General features: G+C 42.3%; 1 protein-coding gene across 2 annotated transcripts in view; it reads left to right on the top strand.

Annotated features, from left to right (window-relative positions):
* The window catches only part of alg14 (ALG14 UDP-N-acetylglucosaminyltransferase subunit), a 105,886-nt gene that overhangs the window by 41,310 nt on the left and 45,060 nt on the right, over window positions 1–19,516 (top strand). For both annotated transcript variants that reach the window (XM_043698853.1, XM_043698854.1), the window contains exon 3: window positions 1,941–2,063. In XM_043698853.1, the coding sequence (XP_043554788.1) occupies window positions 1,941–2,063 (123 nt within the window). The remainder of the gene's footprint in view (window positions 1–1,940; window positions 2,064–19,516) is intronic.

Here is a 19,516-nt window from a genome sequence, read left to right as displayed (position 1 = left end):
TGGAGGCTGGTACAATTGCAACATTTAAGAGGCATTTGGATGGGTATATGAATAGGAAGGGTTTGGAGGGATATGGGCCAGGTGCTGGTAGGTGGGACTAGATTGGGTTGGGATATCTGGTCGGCATGGATAGGTTGGACCGAAGGGTATGTTTCCATGCTGTACATCTCTATGACTCTAGGAGAAGAAATTACTTCTCTCAAAGGGTCGTGAATCTGTGGAATTCAGTCCCACAGTGTTGGAGGAATATTGAGTCAATTTAAGGAAATTGGCATGTTTTTTAATTAATAAAATGTTGCGGGATTATGGAGAGCGAGACGGAAAATGGAGTTAAGGCAGAGCTGAGATCAGCCAGGATTGTGTCACACAGCAGAGCAGGCTCGGGGTAAGGGTGTGCTGAATTACCGTCTCCTGCTCCTAGTTCTGACATTCTTAGAGGCCTTGCAAGAGTTGTGCAGACCTTGGGTCTGCATCTGGCGTACAGTGTATGTTTTTGGTCTCCTTGCATAAGAAGGGATATGTTTTTGTTGGATGCAGTTCAGAGGAGGTTCACTTGGCTAATACCTAGGATGAATAGGTTATTTATGTGAGGAAATATTTGAATAGGTTGGGCCTAAACTTATTGGAGTTTATAAGACACCAAGATTATTTTAGCAGATCTCGGAGGAGTCTTGACAGGATGAATATTGGAAGATGTTTTCCCTTGGAAGTAAATCCAGACTATGGGGCTCAGATTAAAAATGAGAGATTTCCCATTGAAGGCTGAGATGAGGAATTTCTTCCAAGGATTGTGAATCTTTGGAATTCTGTATCGAAGAGAGCAGCAAATGCTGGGTCATTGAATAAATTCTGAGCTGAGTGAGCAAGTCAAGAGCACAGGTGTCATATCGACCTACCAAACAGAGAAAGGATCTTCAGCTTAGTCAGTGACAGTGCCTCCACGCCTGAGCCACGGGAGGAGTTTTCATTTTAACAGAAGTCTGATCAACAATAAGAATCAAATCACAATTTGAAGATGCCGGTGATGGACTGGGGTGTGCAAAGTTAAAAATCACACAACACTAAGTTATAGTCCAACAGGTTTATTTGGAAGCACTGGCTTTCAGAGCGCTGTTCTTTCATCAGGTGGTTGTGGACTAACCACCTGATGAAGGAGCAGCACTCCGAAAGCTAGTATTTCCGAATCAAATCACAGTAAGTGTCTCAGACTGTGAGATATGTTGTCTGGTGTCAGCTCTGACTTGGCTTGTTCTCCAGTAGCATCCTCTCTCACCTGAATCTCAAGGCTAGTTCAAAACCCACTGCCTAAATCTTGAGTGTGAATTCTCAAATATACAGGCCCCTTGAACCTGCTCTGATATTCTAGATCATGTTCTGATTATCTTCCTTGGTACAATTTTCCTGCACTGTCATATGTTCATGTCATCAGTACCTATAAGTCTTTTAATAGGTGTCACCTTCTTAAATAGACAAAGGAGATCCCAGTGATTTTCAAAGAAGTGTTCTCCCTATGGTCTGAGCAATATTTATCACTGTGTTGTCATCCTCCATTGCTTCTGTGGAATCTTGCTGTGTATGAACCGACCGCCATGTTCCTACACTAATCAGGTATTTAATTGGCTGTAAGGGGCTTTGAGGCATCTTGAGGTTCTGAAAAGTATGAACTAAGCTTTGAAGATTCATATGAAACTGAAAACAAGGTAAAATTGGAGCAAGCTCTCTGAAGGGACCTGCTAAATGTTGTTGAGGAGAGAGGGGGATAATGTTATTGGTTAAAAATGTTCCAGAAAGTACTACGTTCTGGTCTGTTTCAGGAATTCATGCAAATTTTGTCCGAGTAACTGAAGTAAATTGTGTTCAGCCTCGTCTGGCAGGACCTGGTAATACCTTCTGCTAAAAATCTTCCTTAGCATGACTTCCAACTCCCATTTGTCTTTCAGCATACTATTCACTGGATTCCTCGTAGCCGTGAGGTCTGTCAGTCCTGGACATCTTCAGTGGTAACTACAGTGTACTCGCTGCTGTATTCTATCCCACTGGTGTTCCAGCTGAAACCTGATATGGTATGTACAACCAAACTGGTGTTAAAGCCGAGACCACCTTTTTTCGGGTATACAAACTGCTATTTTCACTTTATATTTGCTCTGCTTCTCGTTCAGTTCTCTGCCAAAAGGCAGTAGGTCCACAGGAGGTCAGATAAGGGGGCAGCTCAAATTTGCCCCAGCCCAAATCCTATATCCTCGGCACCAACCCAACCTATGTCAGGCACCCAATCATCTGTGTCGTCCCCATAAGAGTTCACATTGCTGAGGAAATATTAACTTTGACGTGTGTGTTGTAGTCCGGAGTTATGGATTGTGATGTGTGAGGCTCCAGGTTTCTTTCCTTCTCATGGGTGTTCAGGAGATTCCTGGTGTTGGTGCACGTTGAAAGGGGTTGCCGATTGATACTCAACCTGTTTGTGGGGGTGGGGGAGGGGGGGTGCATTGTGAAAACTCCTTCCTTGACTATCAAGCACTGGAATGGGAAATCGAACTCAGAGGCAGGGTTGTTCCCACTCCAACACAAGACCTCCACTCCTGCAGTTTATCAGACAATTAATGTCAAAGCTTTAGTTGAAATACTCTTTTATAGAGTTGAGCAGTTGTCTGATAAGTTGATCGATTGTATACAGCGAGTGAAATGTGGTAAGCCTTGCTTATTTTTATCTGAGGATGTGAAACTTCCCCCACCCCATGGTGGAATTCTGACTTTTGGATAATGGGATTCCATCCTTAATTTTTTTTTAAATGGCCCTCACCTGCTGGTACCTCCAACACAACCCACTCCAAGAGGAGAGGGTCTTGACATCTGGAAAATCACTCAATATTGAGACCAGGCGCAGGTTCAAAGGAGATGTCCTGAGCTCATTCATTGGGAGGGTACTGCTGGTCACTTGGTGGAGTTCCAGTATTCAGTGGGCAGTGATGGGAGCTGGTGCTATGATGGAGAGTTGATAGTGAGAACAAGGGGATGCTAAATGAGTAAGTGGGAAATGGCCTGCAGAATGAGTGAGGGGTTCAGGGAGTGGGGCTGCTATGGGAATGGGGCTGGAGAGAGAGTCGGTGTGGTGGGAAGAGGGACTGATTACAATGTGTTGGGCTGGACGATGTTTCACGGAGTCTTTCGTCACCAGGGAATGTAGAGAGTTTGACTGAGACCGATGTCAGTGCATAAGATAATAAAACGTTTCAAGTGCAGATTTTTCTTTATGCGATGATGTAGTATTCTATGTTGATTTATAATATGTGAACTTTAACTTACTAAATGTTACCATGCTGCTTTATTACTGTTTTGTTTTTGCTGGCATCTGCAGAGAATGTTAACCTCAAGAATTTTCTTTGTACACTCAAGGGATCTGGGCATTGCAGGCAAGATCCAGCATTTTTAGCTTTTCCCTAATTGCCTTTGCAAAGGTCATTTTCAGTTAAAATGTGGTCACTTTGGAAAATGCTTTATGAAGCATGACCACTGTTATGCTTCACATGTAGGTAGTCTCGCAGGGGCATGGTCTGGTGTTAATATGAGCTTCATCCTGTCACAACCAGACATGTCCTCCAGAGTGGTCCATGAACTGCAGATTTATACTGTTGGTTTAATTGCTTGCTTTTCGTTTTGAAGTGTTTCAATTTAAGAAATAAAACAACAGTTATGTGCTTTAAATAAGGTAAAAGTTAACTTTATTGCACAGCTATTGCTGAAAGTTTAAAAAAAATAGTAAGTTCTGAGCTGAAATACAGACACAAAAAGTTAAAGAAAGTTACTTATGAAAGTAAGATCTGTCTGTAAGATCATTTGCAGTTGTGATACTTGAAGTGAAAACATGGATTTAGATTTCAGCAGCTGTGATGGCTTCTGTAGTTGAATTCGCCAAGGTTTCTTTTATTAGACTCAGTTGGTGGAGCAGTTTTTGGAGCCAGGAAAGGTTTGTTCTTGTTACTGGTTCTGCTGACAAAACAATCATTGGATTGGACTCCTCTAGAGAAGAGAGAGATTTTCGGGCAGCATTGTTCTCTGCAGCTCCTGGTATCGGAGCAAAATCCAGCTCTCACCTACTGCCATGGACACTCCAGCTGGAGCTGGTGGATGGAGCTGTCATCACGCAGTCTCCTGAGAGCTCCACACAATCAATGGCTCTTTCAGCCAGTTTTCAATCACAGCCAATCAAAATGGTTGCTGGTTTTAACTTTGAAGTCATTGCTGCACAAAGCAGTGTCATTTAGACTGGAATTCACTGCCACACCCTTCCAGTCTCCTATTGATCATTTCTGAGTCTCCACATTACTTCATAACCTTTTGTGTTCAACTCTTAAAGTAACAGAGCAGTCTGCCTGCTTTTGGCTGAATTAAATCAACAAGAGCAGTGATGTGATTTCTTGTATGATTCTAGTCCATTTTTAAAAGCTGCATTAGCTTTCTGTGCAATATATAATAATATGGCACTAGGTACATTGAAGGCTAAAATGCTGAGCTGACTGAAGTGATTCAGTACAAGTGCACTGGCCCACATTCCTGATGGCAATTGTAGCCAAACGAATGGAAAAAGCTAACGTTTCTATCCACCATTAATCTATTAATTCTGCCTTTTTGAATTAGCCTGGAAGCGTTCACATTCACTGCGGATCGTAAGTGTTGTAATGATGACTTCTTGCGACAAAATATTTTCTGACCTTTGTCTGTGGCCACTGACATCCCTCTTTATTTCACGTGACCAGGCCCCTGATTTTACATTCCCTCACTGAGGAGGCTTTGTACACTGCAACTTGGGTTGTTGTGCAGGAACTCGATCATTAAAGAGCTCTTGCGGCTGATCATGACTGCTTCCATTCTTGTCTGCCTTCCAGCTAGCACTTTCCACTCTAATCCAATCGTCCTTGTTCCCCTGGAATATATTTCATGCTTTGTGCTTAGGTGCGCTCCAGTGTTGTGATTGGCCCTACTTCAAGAACCAGATCTGTCAGAGTCAGGGCAGTGGGAACTGCATACGGTGAGAATACTGTTCAGAGTCACATCCTAGCGATGGCACAATCTAGCTGATGATCTTGCATGTCTCCAGGAATATTTATGCCATGGTTGGTTCTGAAAGAAGCTGTTTGTTACCAATAGTTTGTGGTAGCAGCACGTTCAGAATGGTTTCTGGCTTGTGGTCTGTGCCTCTATCGTGGAGAATAGACACGATTCGTTTTTGGCAATCAAAGCGTTGCACTGTCTCCATATTTGTTTGTCTGGTGAATGGACACCAAAGCTCTGGCCTCTACATCTATAAGAATCTCCATTCCTACTTCAAATTCATTCTGTCACTTCTGGAGGTGAACTGGCTTGAGCAGGATCAGGTTAACAACGCCAAGAATGACTAATTGACCCTGAAGGAAATATTGCAGGGTGGATTCTGTCCACTTGCTAACCACACCCATTGAAGCAAATGGACTGCAGAGGGTTACACCGTCACTAATCTGTGCCTATCTGTCCCAACGTCACAGAGCAATGGGATATCATGTTCTCCAACCACAGCTGGAGATGGCCCGCAGACCCATATATCCCACTCCCTCATCCAAGTTCTTGATATGAATCGTAAATAGATGAGGACCTGGCACTAATCTTTGTAGCACCCCATTAGTGACAGCCTGCACATTGACACTCTCTTTTACATTGCTGTTAACCAGTAAGGTGGGCTGAAAATGAGAAGTCAATGAGCACATGCAAATGGAAAGCATGTCAACAATTTTCATCCACACCAGACAGCAGATTGACCGGTTGTATAGTACTGCTGGTGAAGAAAAACCCAGAATAGCCTCCAGGAGCTACACGCAGTGTAAAATACTAAGAAACATATCGGTAGCGCCCAACTATAGATTGAATGACTGGACAAAGATTTGACAGAGTATAATGTAGGAAGATGTGAAGTTGTTCATTTTGGCAGGAAGACTGAAAAAAAGGAGAGTATTAAAGGACAGGGACTGCAGAATTCTGAAGTGCTGAGAGATTTTGATGTTTTAGTGCGTTATTCAGAAAACGCTGGAACAGCATGTGTTTGGGAAATCTGATGGCATGCTACCCTTTATTACGAGAAGAACTGGACATAAAAGTAACAATGTTATGCTTCAGTTTTGCACATTGGTGAGACTATATCTCATCCTGCATGCAGTTTTTATCTCCATATTTCTGGAAGGATGTAAATATATTGGAGGCAGGTCAGAGATGGTTTACTGAGTTGGTGTCTTAAATGAATGGAATCTGCTATGAGGGAAAAGCAGACAGGCTGAACTTGTTTTCACTAGAGTTCAGAATAGTGAGGGGAGATTTGACTGATGTGTTAGATCCTAGGCAAAAGTGAGGACTGCAGATGCTGGAGATCAGAGTCAAGATTAGAGTAGTGCTGGAAAAGCACAGCAGGTCGGGCAGCATCTGAGGAGAAGGAAAATCGATATTTTTAGGTAAAAGCCCTCCATCAGGAATATGAAGGGCTTTTGCCCGAAACATTGATTTCCCTGCTCCTTGGATGCTGCCTGACCTGCTGTTCTTTTCCTGCACCATTCTAATCTTGTCGTGTTAGATTCTGAATAGTCCTGACAGAATGGATGTGGAATGGATGTTTCCTTTGTGAATGAGTCCTGACAAGGGGACAATGTTTTAAAATTAGGTGTTGCTCCATTAGAACAGAACTGAGGGAAATCTTTCTCTCAGAATTGTGAAACTTTGGAACTCTGCATCAGTAGATAGTGGAGACAGCAGCACTGAACATGTTTTAAGTTTGACAGAGATACTTAAGCAAGTTTAGGTTGATTGGGGATAGAGGAGGTTATGGAATTGGTAACACAGATCAGCCAAAATTCTACTGAATGGCAGATCAGGCTTAAAGGGCCAATTGGTCTACTTCTCCTCCTAATGTGTATGTGTACTTGTTGTCCGAGTTGAAATGATGCTGATAGACTCTATTGTGGTTTACAAGGTCTGAGGCACTTCATAGGATCACTGACTTGGAACTATTCCTAAATTAACCGTTATTCTCTCTTTGAACTGTGGCCATTTCTCCAGAGGAAATTTTGTTCAAAATAAATGGAATGATTTGATAATTGTTGAGTTAAAGTATCCTTGGTTGAGCCTAGCCTACAGTCAGTTACTGAGGTGATGGTAAGCCTACTATTTTTGCCTTGTGATATTTACTGCTGAGGAAATAGGGTTAAAACTGCAGCTGGACAGGAGCACATTACAGTGTCCTCTGACCCAATTTTCAACATAGAATCATAGAAATCCCTACAATGTGGAAGCAGTCCATTCAACCTATCGAGTCCACATTGAAAGTCCGAAGGGCATTCCACCCGGACTCACTACCCTACCCTGTAGTGGTGTGTTCATGCTACCTGTATTGCTTTCCAGAAGACATTTATAAATTTAGATATTATTAATAAAGTTTTTTTTAACCATGTCATAAAGTGGTAATTACTTGGAAAGTAAGCGATAGTCGGTTGAGATAAAGGAACCTTCCCATGTGGACAGGATGTGACGAGTGTTCTCAAGAATCTATATTGGTGTTTTAAGTTTCTATATCAATAACTTAGATGCATATTTGAGTTTGTAAATTACATTTAAATTGGAGGAATAATGATGCACTTTGAGCAGCATGTTACAAAGGGTTCTAGGTAGTTTAAGTGATTGGACAAAACCGTGACATGTGCAGTTAAATGAGTGGAAAGAAAGGTGATTTCAGAATATTTTCTGAACATTAGGTCAGGAACTAGAGGTGCCGAGGATTTGAGTGACCTTGTGCAGAACTGCTAAAAGTATTCCAAGTCTAATGTGATGTTGGTCTTGTATAATTCACAGGATTGAAATACAAAGGCGAGGACAGGATAATTCTGCTGTACAACACTCTGGTCAATTCCCATCCATAGCACTCTGTTGACTTTCAGACCTTTTCCTCAGCAAAGATATACTGAACTTGTAAGGTGTACAGCATGGATTAACCAGTATGTAATCAGGGCTTAAAGGTGACGGTGGCATGGTGACTCAATACTGCTGCTTGTTGCGCCAGGGGCCTCGATTCAATTCCAACCTTGGGTGACTGTCCAATTGGAATTTGCTCATTCTCTCCATGTCTGGGTGCTCTGATTTCCTCTCAGGGCCCACGGATGTGCCAGCTGGGTGGATAGACCATGCTAAATTGCCCCACGGTGTCTAGGTGGATTAGCCATGGGAAATGCAGGGTTACAGGAACGGGGTGAGTCTGATTGAGATGCTCTTTGGTGGGTCCGTATGGATTTGATGGGCCGAGTGGCCTCCTTCCACACCTCCAAGAGGTTCTATGATTCTGTTATAGGGATAGATTGTTCAATCCCAGTTTGTATACACTTGCGTTTAAAAGGCTGGGGGTTGAACAAGTGTGAGATCTTTGCAATAAAGGAATTCAATAGAGTTGGAAAATGCTATTTCTTCTGGTGAAGAATCCACAAGTACGTGCAATCATAAAAATTAAAGCTAGGATATGAAGGTATGAAATCCAGAAGTACTTTATCCACACGTGGGTAGAGGAAATTTGGACCACTCCCCCACACAGTCTGTGGCTGCTGGAATACTTGAATTTTTTTTTTAAACCCTGATGGATTTAATTTACAGGAAGGTATGAATGGATTATGGATCTTAAGAGGGTGAGTGGATTTGACAGAGAAACTGGTCCATAATCAGATAGGGTTGATTGGCTTTCCCTGCTTGGTTCCTATGCTCAATTTGATTTCATTGAGATGAAACTTGGACAGGTTTCTACAACAGATGAACAATTCACTCTGCCAGATTACTGCCTAAGCAACTGTGACAACCCCACCCCCCACTGTTAGCGCTATGTCAACGCAGAACAAGTGCTGACAAATCAGCTTAACTTGATTCATGTTTTAATCCGGTTTCCCATCAATCGAATTTCTCAAATATTCTTGGATTCTCATTCCATTTTGAGTGGGAGTGTAAGGTTCTGCCCAAAGTAATTGGCTTTAAACTGAACCTTTACAATTCTGATTTGGGGATTAGATTAGATTACTTAGTGTGGAAACAGGCCCTTCAGCCCAGCAAGTCCACGCCGACCCTCCGAAAAGCAACCCACCCAGACCCATTCCCCTACATTTACCCCTTCGCCTAACACTACGGGCAACTTAGCATGGCCAATTCACCTGACCTGCACATCTTTAGACTGTGGGAGGAAACCGGAGCACCCGGAGGAAACCCACGCAGATACGGGGAGAATGTGCAAACTCCACACAGACAGTTGCCTGAGGTGGGAATTGAACCCGGGTCTCTGGCGCTGTGAGGCAGCAGTGCTAACCACTGAGCCACCGTGCTGGTGTTGGACTGGGGTGTACAAAGTTAAAAATCACACAACACCAGGTTATCGTCCAACAGGTTTAACTGGAAACACTAGCTTTCGGAGTGACGCCCCTTCTTCAGGTGGTTGTGACACTATATGAATGAGCAGGGCTCCGAAAGCTAGTGATTCTAATTAAACCTGTTGGACTATAACCTGGTGTTGTGTGATTTTTAACTTTTAACAATTCTGATTTCTGTACAGGTGAAGATGGTGTTAAAACCCTGCGAATTGGTTTTTTGCAACACGTTAGCTGAACACAATCCTGGATCATGTGGGGAGAAGGTGCTTGCCGTAGTACTGCCAATGGGGATTTTGTAAAATGTCTTTTGCCGGAGAAACTTGGGTTTCTGAAAAATAAGAATGACATCCTCCTGAGTTACCCCTGAGTATAAAGAAAGGGCAAAAGGGTAACTAGGGAGAGAAAAGGGTCCCTCAAAGATCAGCAAGGCGGCCTTTGTGTGGAGCCACAGGAGATGGGGGAGATACTAAATGAGTATTTTGCATCAGTATTTACTGTGGAAAAGAACATGGAAGATATAGAACGTAGAGAAATAGATGGTGACATCTTGAAAAATGTCCATATTACAGAGGAGGAAGTGCTGGATGTCTTGAAATACATAAAAATGGATAAATGCCCAGGACCTGATCAGATGTACCCCAGAACTCTATGGGAAGCTAGAGAAGTGATTGCTGGGCCTCTTGCTGTGAGATTTGTATCATCGATAGTCACAGGTGAGGTGCCGCAAGACTGGAGGTTGGCAAACGTGGTGTCACTGTTTAAGAAGGGCGGTAAAGACAAGCCAGGGAACTATAGCCTGACCTCGGTGGTGGGCAAGTTGTTGGAGGGAATCCTGAGGGACAGGATGTACATGTATTTGGAAAGACAGGGACTGGTTAGGGATAGTCAACTTGGCTTTGTGCGTGGGAAATCATGTCTCACAAACTTGATTGAGTTTTTTGAAGAAGTGACAAAGAGGATTGATGAGGACAGAGCAGTAGATGTGATCTATATGGGCTTCAGTAAGCCGCTTGACAAGGTTCCCATGGGAGACTGATTAGCAAGGTTAGATCTCATGGAATACAGGGAGAACTAGCCATTTGGACACAGAACTGGCTCAAAGGTGGAAGACAGAGGGTGGTGGTGGAGGATTGATTTTCAGACTGGAGGCCTGTGACCAGTGGAGTGCCACAAGGATTGGCACTGAGTCCACTACCTTTCATCATTTATATAAATGATTTGGATGCGAGCATAAGAGGTATCATTAGTAAATTTGCAGATGACACCAAAATTGGAGGTGTAGTGCTCAGCAAAGAGGGTTACCTCAGATTACAACAGGCTCTTGATCAGATAGGCCAATGAGTTGAGAAGTGGCAGATGGAGTTTAATTTAGATAAATGTGAGGTGCTGCATTTTGGAAAAGCAAATCTTAGCAGGACTTATACACTTAATGGTAAGGTCCTGGGGAGTGTTGCTGAACAAAGGAACTGTAGAGTGCAGGTTCATAACTTCTTCAAAGTGGAGTTACAGGTAGATAGGATAGTGAAGGAGGTGTTTGGTATGCTTTGTGGTATTGAGTACAGGAGTTGGGAAGTCACGTTGCGGCTCTGCAGGACATTGGTTAGGTCATCTTTGGAATATTGCTTGCGATTCTGGTTTGCTTCCTATCGGAAAGATGTTGTGAAACTTGAAAGGGTTCAGAAAAGATTTACAAGAATGTTGCCAGGGTTGGGGGATTTAAGCTATAAGGAGAGGTTGAATAGGCTAGGGCTGTTTTCCCTGGAGTGTCAGAGGCTGAGCTTGGAGAGATTTGTAAAATCATGAGGGGCATAGGTAGGATAAATAGACAAAGTCTTTTCCCTGGGGTGGTGGAGTCCAGAATGAAAGGGCATAGATTTAGGGTGCCAAGCAGAAAGATATAAAAGAGACCTAAGGGGTAACCTTTTCACACACACGGTGGTATGTGCATGGAATGAGCTGGTAGAGGCTGGTACAGTTGCACCATTTAAAAGGCATCTGGACGAGTATATGAATAGGAAGGGTTTGGAGAGATATAGGTCGAGTGCTGGCAGGTGGGACTAGATTGAGTTAGGATATCTGGTCTGCATGGACAGGTTGGACTGAAGGGTTTGTTTCTGTGCTGTACATCTCTATGACTCTATCTATAGCTCAGGTGTCGGTTGTCATGGTTGTGGGTATGTTCGCCGAGATGGGAATTTGATTTACAGATGTTCTGTCCCCTGTCTCGGTGACATTTTCAATGATTTGGAGCCTCTTGTGAAGCGCTGCTGTACTGAGTCTTCCAGAATTTATTTGGTCCCATTTCTGCTGCTTCCATTTGCTGGTTCCGGTTATTTGTTGTAGTGGCCGGGATATTGGGTCCAAGTCCATGTGCTTGTTGATGGAGTCTGTGGCATGAAGCATGACACGCGGCCCCAGACTCCATCACCAAGCACATTGACCTAGACCCAATATACCAGCCACTACAACGAACAACAGGAAGCAGTGGGAATGAAACAAAATAAATTCCAGAAGATGCAGTACAGCAGCGTTTCACAGGAGGCTCCAAAGCACTGAAGATGTCACCTCGACATGGGGTGAAACATCTGCAAATCAACTTCCCAGCTCGGCGAACATACCCACAACCACGATGACCATTTAAAACATTGCTGACCATTTAAAACATTGCTAACCATTCTGGCGGCTGACTGAACAAAAGCAGAGAGGCTGTTTGTAGGTGAATGTTGTCTGTGTGAATGGGGCAAAGCAGTCTTTTATGCAAAGGCCAGAGTCAGTCAGGCAGCATCTCTTGTGGAAAATGAAAGTGCTGAAATTCAATGACTTGTGAGCGAAGGCCATCCAGAGCTGGGTGATTCTGATGAATTGATGATCTCCGTGCTGAGTTGCTGCTGCACAGTGATTTGTTTAAAAACCAAAGGGAAAAGTAATCAAGGCCACTGGGGGTAACTCAGGAGAAAAGCTCAGAAAGTAGACAAAAGCACAAGAGAAGACAAGAAAGCCATTTGTTTCATTGAAATTCATCCAATCCAACTTTTCCCATTATAGCATCCAGCAATGTTTTGAACTTCTCTAATATTTTTGTCTCTCCTGCCTCAGCTGACAAATTATTCTTGGCGTATAATTCCCTTTGAAGCGAGAAGTTCTTCAGCATCTGTTTAAGCGTTGCTTAAGATCGATTTAATATTCAATTGGGAAAATGCCTGGAAAGAGCAAAGTAACGAGTCTGACAAAATATGAAAGAAGCAAGTTAAGGATTTTCTTGAGCATTTCACAACCTCAGGGTATCTCAAAGTGCTTCACAGCTGCCTCTGAAGTGTCGTTCCTCCTGCAATGTATTAAATGAGGCAGCCAATTTGTACACAGCATGCTCCCACAAACAGTCATATTAAAATGATCTAATAATTTGTTTTTGTCCTGTTGGTTTATAAGGGATCAATACACCAAGGATATAACCTCCCTCCTTCAGTATAATGCCACAGGATATCTTATTTGCTTCTAAAAGCTTCCACATCACCTGACATTAAACTGTCATTGGCAGTTTTATTTTTTTTAATAAGAATATACTATTTCTTTTGTGACACATCTAGCATGAATTGAAAGACTGTAGCCACCATTTCTATTCAAGCTACTGTCCATAACCTGGGCTAAGGGACTTACCTGCTGGAAGTATTGTGGCCTTTCTAGTATCTGCTCTTTATCTATTTTTACCTCCTCCACTATCTCAGAAACCACCACTTTTACCGTAGGTTTAACAAAATCCTCTACTTTGATGCCACAGCAAAGGGCTTATTTAGTGGCTCAACCAAGCTTTACTGTTCTGCAAGTAGATCTCCATTTTGATCCTGAATTAGTCCCATGGCTCCTCTGACAGTCCTTTTTCATTATTTTCCAGCTTACAATGTGTCTCATGCCCACTGTGTTCAAGGCTTATCCCTTCTCACAACTGGTGAAAGAGTTCCTGAGTAACCAAGTTTTTGGTACATTTTACTTAGTTGTCCTCAGTGTACTTCGTCTGTAAGATGCGCTGAGGAATAAATGTGATGCAGTGTAGCTTTCTTTTTTACTGCTATTTATGCACCCATTTACAGTCTTGTCACAATTCACAGGCTGAAGAAACCTCAGCTAATATAGTTTGGGCACATGAGGGATTTATGTTCGGTGTGCTACATAAATGCAAGATGTTAACATTGCATGTGGTAATAAAGTGATTCCAGTGCTTTAAGTGTGCAGAGTTGAAAGTTAAGTCTCTTTTAACAAACACATGAAATGTTAATATTAATTGTAAAAAAAAGTGCACCAAAAATAGCCCAGGTTGTCCAGTTAGCAATCGTGAGAAAGCAATGACGTGAGATCAAGGACCACCCATGTAATTCGGTCAGTTGAGATTCCCTTCTGCCAATTTTCATATATTCCCTGAGGGTTCTAACTTTTTATTGGGGATTGGTTCTTTGGACTTTACCCGGTGGCTGTTATTTATGCATCAGCTGTGACATTGAGTATTGGCAAGTTACCAGGGGGAAGCATTGTCGCCAAGCCCAACCCTATTCTCACTCAGCATTCATGTAGAGATGGAATTAATTTTTAAAAGCCTGGTGTTGTCATGACTCTTATTTTCCTTCAAGGAAGGCAGTTTATGACCTCTCGATATTTTGCAAGTTCAAAGTCATATTTGATTTGGTCATTTATGTTCTGGCATCTATGACATTCTTGCAATGAATATGACCTCTTTCTAAAGACAAAGAACATGGAACTTTTCAACAATGTCTGTGTTCAGTTAGCTCTCAATGCTTCATAGTGTTGGAACAAAACCTTTATAAGTGTATTTGTGAACATTGAGGAAAAGCCTTGCGTCATTTTAAGACAAAATCTTACACTGCAACATGTTCAATACCAGTTGAATGGTCATGAATATCCAGGGGGTAGTTTGTCTGCAGAATTATACCCTAAAGCCAACAACTGGCATCCCATTTTAGCTGCACCAATGAGTTGGATTTGGTCAACAGTGCACAGATATTTCTGCAATAACAATCATCTGTAATCAAGTTCGGCATTATTTGAAAAGGGAAAAACATAAAATACCTCTCAGGCTCGCGATAGATTTTGTTCTAATGGTCAAGGGATACAAGGGTTGGAGAGGGCAGACAGGAAAGTGGAGCTGAGACCACAATCAGCCATGATTCTTATTAACTGGTGGAGCAGGCTCAAAGGGCCAAATGGCCAATTCCTGTTCCTAAATGCCTCCGGTTAAGCAAGGCTGACTTTAGTTGGATGAGGCAGAAACCATTCTCCGTATTCTGGGGAAATCTGTTAAGGGGTAAAATGACACGGAAACATGGAGGGTAGGAGCAGGCCATTTGGCCCTTTTCCCCCTGCTCCACCATTAAATATGATCGTGGCTGATCATCCAACTCTTATTCCTGCTTTCACTTCATATTCTTTGATCCTTTTCGCCCTAAGAACTATATCTTGCTCCTTTTTTAAAGTATTCAATGTTTTGGCCTTGACCACTCTCTGTGGAAGAGAATTCTACATGCTCACCACAGTGTGGATGAAGAAATTTTTTATATTAGATTATATTAGATTACTTACAATGTGGAAACAGGCCCTTCGGCCCAACAAGTCCACACCGCCCCGCCGAAGCGCAACCCACCCAGACCCCTACATTTACCCCTTACCTAACTCTACGGGCAATTTAGTATGGCCAATTCACCTGACCTGCACATCTTTGGACTGTGGGAGGAAACCGGAGCACCCGGAGGAAAGCCACGCAGATACGGGGAGAACATGCAAACTCCACACAGTCAGTCGCCTGAGGCGGGAATTGAACCCGGGTCTCTGGCGCTGTGAGGCAGCAGTGCTAACCACTGTGCCACCGTGCTGCCCAAATTTCTCCTCATCTCAGTCGTAAATGGGCTACCTTGTATCCTGAGACTGAGACTCCTAGTTCTGGACTCCCGGTCACCAGGAATATCCTACTTGCATTTACTCTGTCTAGTCCTATTAGAACTTTATAGGTTCTATGAGATCCTCCCTCATTCCTTTAAACTCCATTGAGTACAATCCACACTGATCCAGTCTCTCTTCATACATCAGGCCTGCCATCTCTGGAATCAGTCTGGTAAACGTTTATTGCATTATCGCTGTAGCCAGAACATTCTACCTCTGATAAGGAGACCACAGTATCTTTCTGGTATGGTATCACTAAGGCCCTGTATGATGCAACAAGACATCACTGCTCCTGTACTCCAATTCTCTTGCTATGAAGACCATCATAGCATTTGCTGCCTTCACAACCCCCTGGACCTGTATGTTTACTTTTAGCGACTGGATACAAGGACATCCAGACCTTGTTGTGCCTCCCCTTTTCCCATGGCATCACTATTCAGATAATCTGCCTTCCTGTTGTTACTATCAAAGTGAATAAACTCTCATTCATCCACATTTTACTGCATCTGCCATGCAATTGTCCATTCACTCAATATGACCAAATCACACTGCAGCATCTGTACATCCTCCTCAAAGTTCGCCCTCCCACCCAGCTTTGTGTTGTCCGCAAACCTGGAGATATTACATCTAGTTCCCTAATCTAAATCATTAATAATTATTATGAATATCTGGGGTACAAGATCTAATCCCTGTGATACCCCACTAGGTAGCATCTGCCACTCAGAAAATGACCTGTTTGTTCTTACACTTTGTTTCGTTTCTGTCAACCTAGTGGCATGGTGACTCACGGTGGTCGGGAACTGGGTTTGATTCCAGCCTCAATGTGTGTGGAGTTTGCAGAATCTCCTTGAGTCTGCTTGGGTTTCCTCCCGAATCCTAAGATGAGCAGGTTAGATGGATTGGTTGTGGGAAATGCAGGGTTACAGGGATTGAGTGGATTGCTCTTTGGAACGTTAGTGTGGTCTCAATGGGCTAAGAGGCCTGCTTCCACAGTGTAGAGATTCTATGTTTCTAACCTCTATCCACGTAAGTAGAGTACCCCCATCCCATGCTCTTTAATTTACACACTAATCTCTTCTGTAGGATCTTATAGAATGTCTTTTGAAAGTCCAAGTACATTACATCCACTGATTCTTCCCTACAAGTTTTTGAAAAATTCCAATAAGTTTATCAAGCATGATTTTCCTTTCATAAATTTCTGACTCTGTCCAATCTTGTCACTGTTTTCCAAATTATTAAATCTTTTACTGAAGATGTCTGACGAAAGATGTATGTATGGAGATACAGTAAATCAGGAAAACATAAGAATATTATGTTTTATTGCTAGGGGAATTGAGTGCAAGAGAAGGGAGTTTATGCTTCAGACATCCAGGCTTTGATGAGACTGCATCTGGAGTACTGCGTACAGCATTGGTCACTGTACGCACTTTTATTAATGTGTTGAAAGCAGTTCAGAGAAGGTGTACTAGACTAACAATGGGTATGAGCAGATTGTCTTATTAGCAAAGACTAGACAGGCTAGGTTTGTATTCTCTGGAGTTCAGAAAAGACGGGGGTATCTTAATTGAAACGTATAGTATCCTGAGAGGAGTCGACTGGATGAATGTTGAAAAGATATTTCCTCTTATGGGAGAATCTAGAAGGAGGGGTCATGGTTTTAAAAATGAGGGGTTAACCATTTAAGACAGATGAGGTACTTTTTTCCCCCTGAGTGTGGATATTCTTTTGGAATTCCCTTCTTCAAAGGCCGTGGATGCAGAATTTTAAAATATTTTAAGGCCAAGGGAGGTAGATTATTGATTACTAAGGAGATATGCAGGTTAAAATCAGATTGTGATTTGGTGTTGGACTGGGGTGGACAAAGTGAAAAATCACACAACACTGGGTTATAGTCCAACAGGTTTATTTGGAGGCACTAGCTTGCAAAGCACTGCTTCTTCATCAACCACCTCACAAAGAAGCAGCGCTCTGAAAGCTAGTGCCTCCAAATAAATCTGTTGAGCTATTACCCAATGCTGTGTGATTTTTAACAAAAATTCGATCAGCTTTGATCTTTCTGAATGGTGGAATAAGCTTTGAAGGGCTGAGTGGCCTACTGTTTTTCTTGGTTGTGTGTAGATAAATTGGAAGTGTTCAAGTCTAATAAGATGCAGAACTATTTTATGGCTGTAAGGGGCAATTATATAGCCATGAATGGCTAATGAAATGAGGAAGGGCTCATGCCCGAAATGTCGATTCCCCTGTTCCTTGGATGCTGCCTGACCTGCTGCGCTTTTCCAGCAACACATTTTCAGCTCTAATGAAATGAGATGACATGTAACAAATATAAAACATTGAAGAAGTCAAAAATAGCACAAATCCAGCAGAATGAGAAAAATGGAAAAAGTATCAGAAGTGACAAAGCAAAATGAGAATCAAAATGTACTGGCCAGAATATCAAAGTCAACACATGTTTACAATTCATTTAGGACGAAAAGGGTAATTATTAGCAATTTGTTTTAAAAGGAGGTGACTAAATATTATTTATATGGACTTCCTGAGGCACTTGCCAAATTTCCTTCACATACATTTTTAGCTAAAGTTGAAATTCATGGAATTGAAGTCAAATTATTGACCTCATTAGGAAATTGGTTGAGTGACAGGAGACTTGGGGATAATGAGCTGGCATTCCGACTGACAGGATGTGACTGGTGTTGGAACAATTCGCCATATTTATCCACAACTTAGCCAAATATCCACGCTTGTTAACAACATGAGGACAGGCATGGTATGCAATGATAATGGAAGTAGAAATAGATAGTGAATTGACAAATTTCAATGTAAGCAAATGCAAAATCAAATGGATCTAAAAAAAAGGAGTAAATCAAGTATTTTATAAAGGGAGGAAAGCTAGAAACAATGGAGTTCCATAGAGAATTGGATTTTCAGGTACAATTTCAGATGCTGTTTTCTGCATTATATCATAATATTTTAATCAATAAGTAGTGGAATGCTGAACAGAATGCAAGGAAGTAGAAGATGTGCAACAAATATACAAGGCCTGGGTTGCAGCGTGCCCTGAGGTACTGAAAGCGGTTCTGGGCACTTTAGGTAAGATGTACTGGCCTTGGAGGGAGTGCAGGGTCGGTTTACCGGAATGTTACCTGGAGTTAAATTTCAAGGAAAGTTGACATGAACTATGGGGGTTGTATTGCTGTAATTTAGAAGGATACAGGAAGAATTGATCCAAGTTTTAAATTTATGAAGTAAGCAAAGCAGGTAAGTAAACAAAAAATTAAAAAATAAAGTCTCAAGAATGTGGAAGTCTTGGACCAAGGAGGAAAATTTAAAGGCAGACCTTTTAGGAATGACATTACGAAATATTTCCACACTCAGTATGTTAAAAGTATGGAATTCCCATTAACTAATTGTTACATTTAAAACTGAAAATGATTGGTTCACGTTGGTCAAAGCTGTTAAGGAATATGAAGTAATAAACTAATTTAAAAATCACACAACACCAGGTTATAGTCCAACAGGTTTAATTGGAAGCACTAGCTTTCGGAGTGACACTTCTTCAGCAGGTGATTGTGGAGGGCTCAATCCTAACACAGAATTTATAGCAAAAATTTAGTGTGATGTAACTGAAATTATACATTGAAAAATTGATTGTCTGTTAAGCCAATCAATTAATCTGTTAGAATACAGTGATAGTGTGTGTGTGTGTAGTGAGTGCAGAGTGTCTTAAGTCTTTGAGGGGGTGCGTGTGGGAGTATGTGTGTCTGAAAGGGTACGTGTGGGTGTCTGTGTGTACGTGTGTGTGTGTGTGTGTAGGAATATCTGTGTGTGTGTGTGTGTGTGTGTAGTGCAATGGTGACCGCCTGTAATGTGACATGAACCCAAGGTCCTCCCTATTAGCTATCAGCCTCTGCTCGCCCACTTTTCTCTGCTGCCTGTCCCAAAGTCCACCTTGGAAGATGGTCACCCGAAGGTCTGAGGCTGAATGTCCTGGACCATTGAAGTGTTCCCCAACTGGGAGGGAACCCTCCTGTCTGTTGATTGTTGTGCGGTGCCCATTCATCCGTTGTCATAGCCTTTGCTCGGTTTCCCCAATGTACCATGCCTCCGGGCATCCCTGCCTGCAATGTATAAGATAGACAATGTTGGCTGAGTCACATGAG

This window comes from Chiloscyllium plagiosum, chromosome 11 (assembly GCF_004010195.1).
Source record: "Chiloscyllium plagiosum isolate BGI_BamShark_2017 chromosome 11, ASM401019v2, whole genome shotgun sequence".
NCBI classification, from domain to species: domain Eukaryota; kingdom Metazoa; phylum Chordata; class Chondrichthyes; order Orectolobiformes; family Hemiscylliidae; genus Chiloscyllium; species Chiloscyllium plagiosum.
The sequence above is the reverse complement of the archived record's forward strand: the minus strand, read 5'-3'. Positions and strand labels throughout refer to the sequence as shown.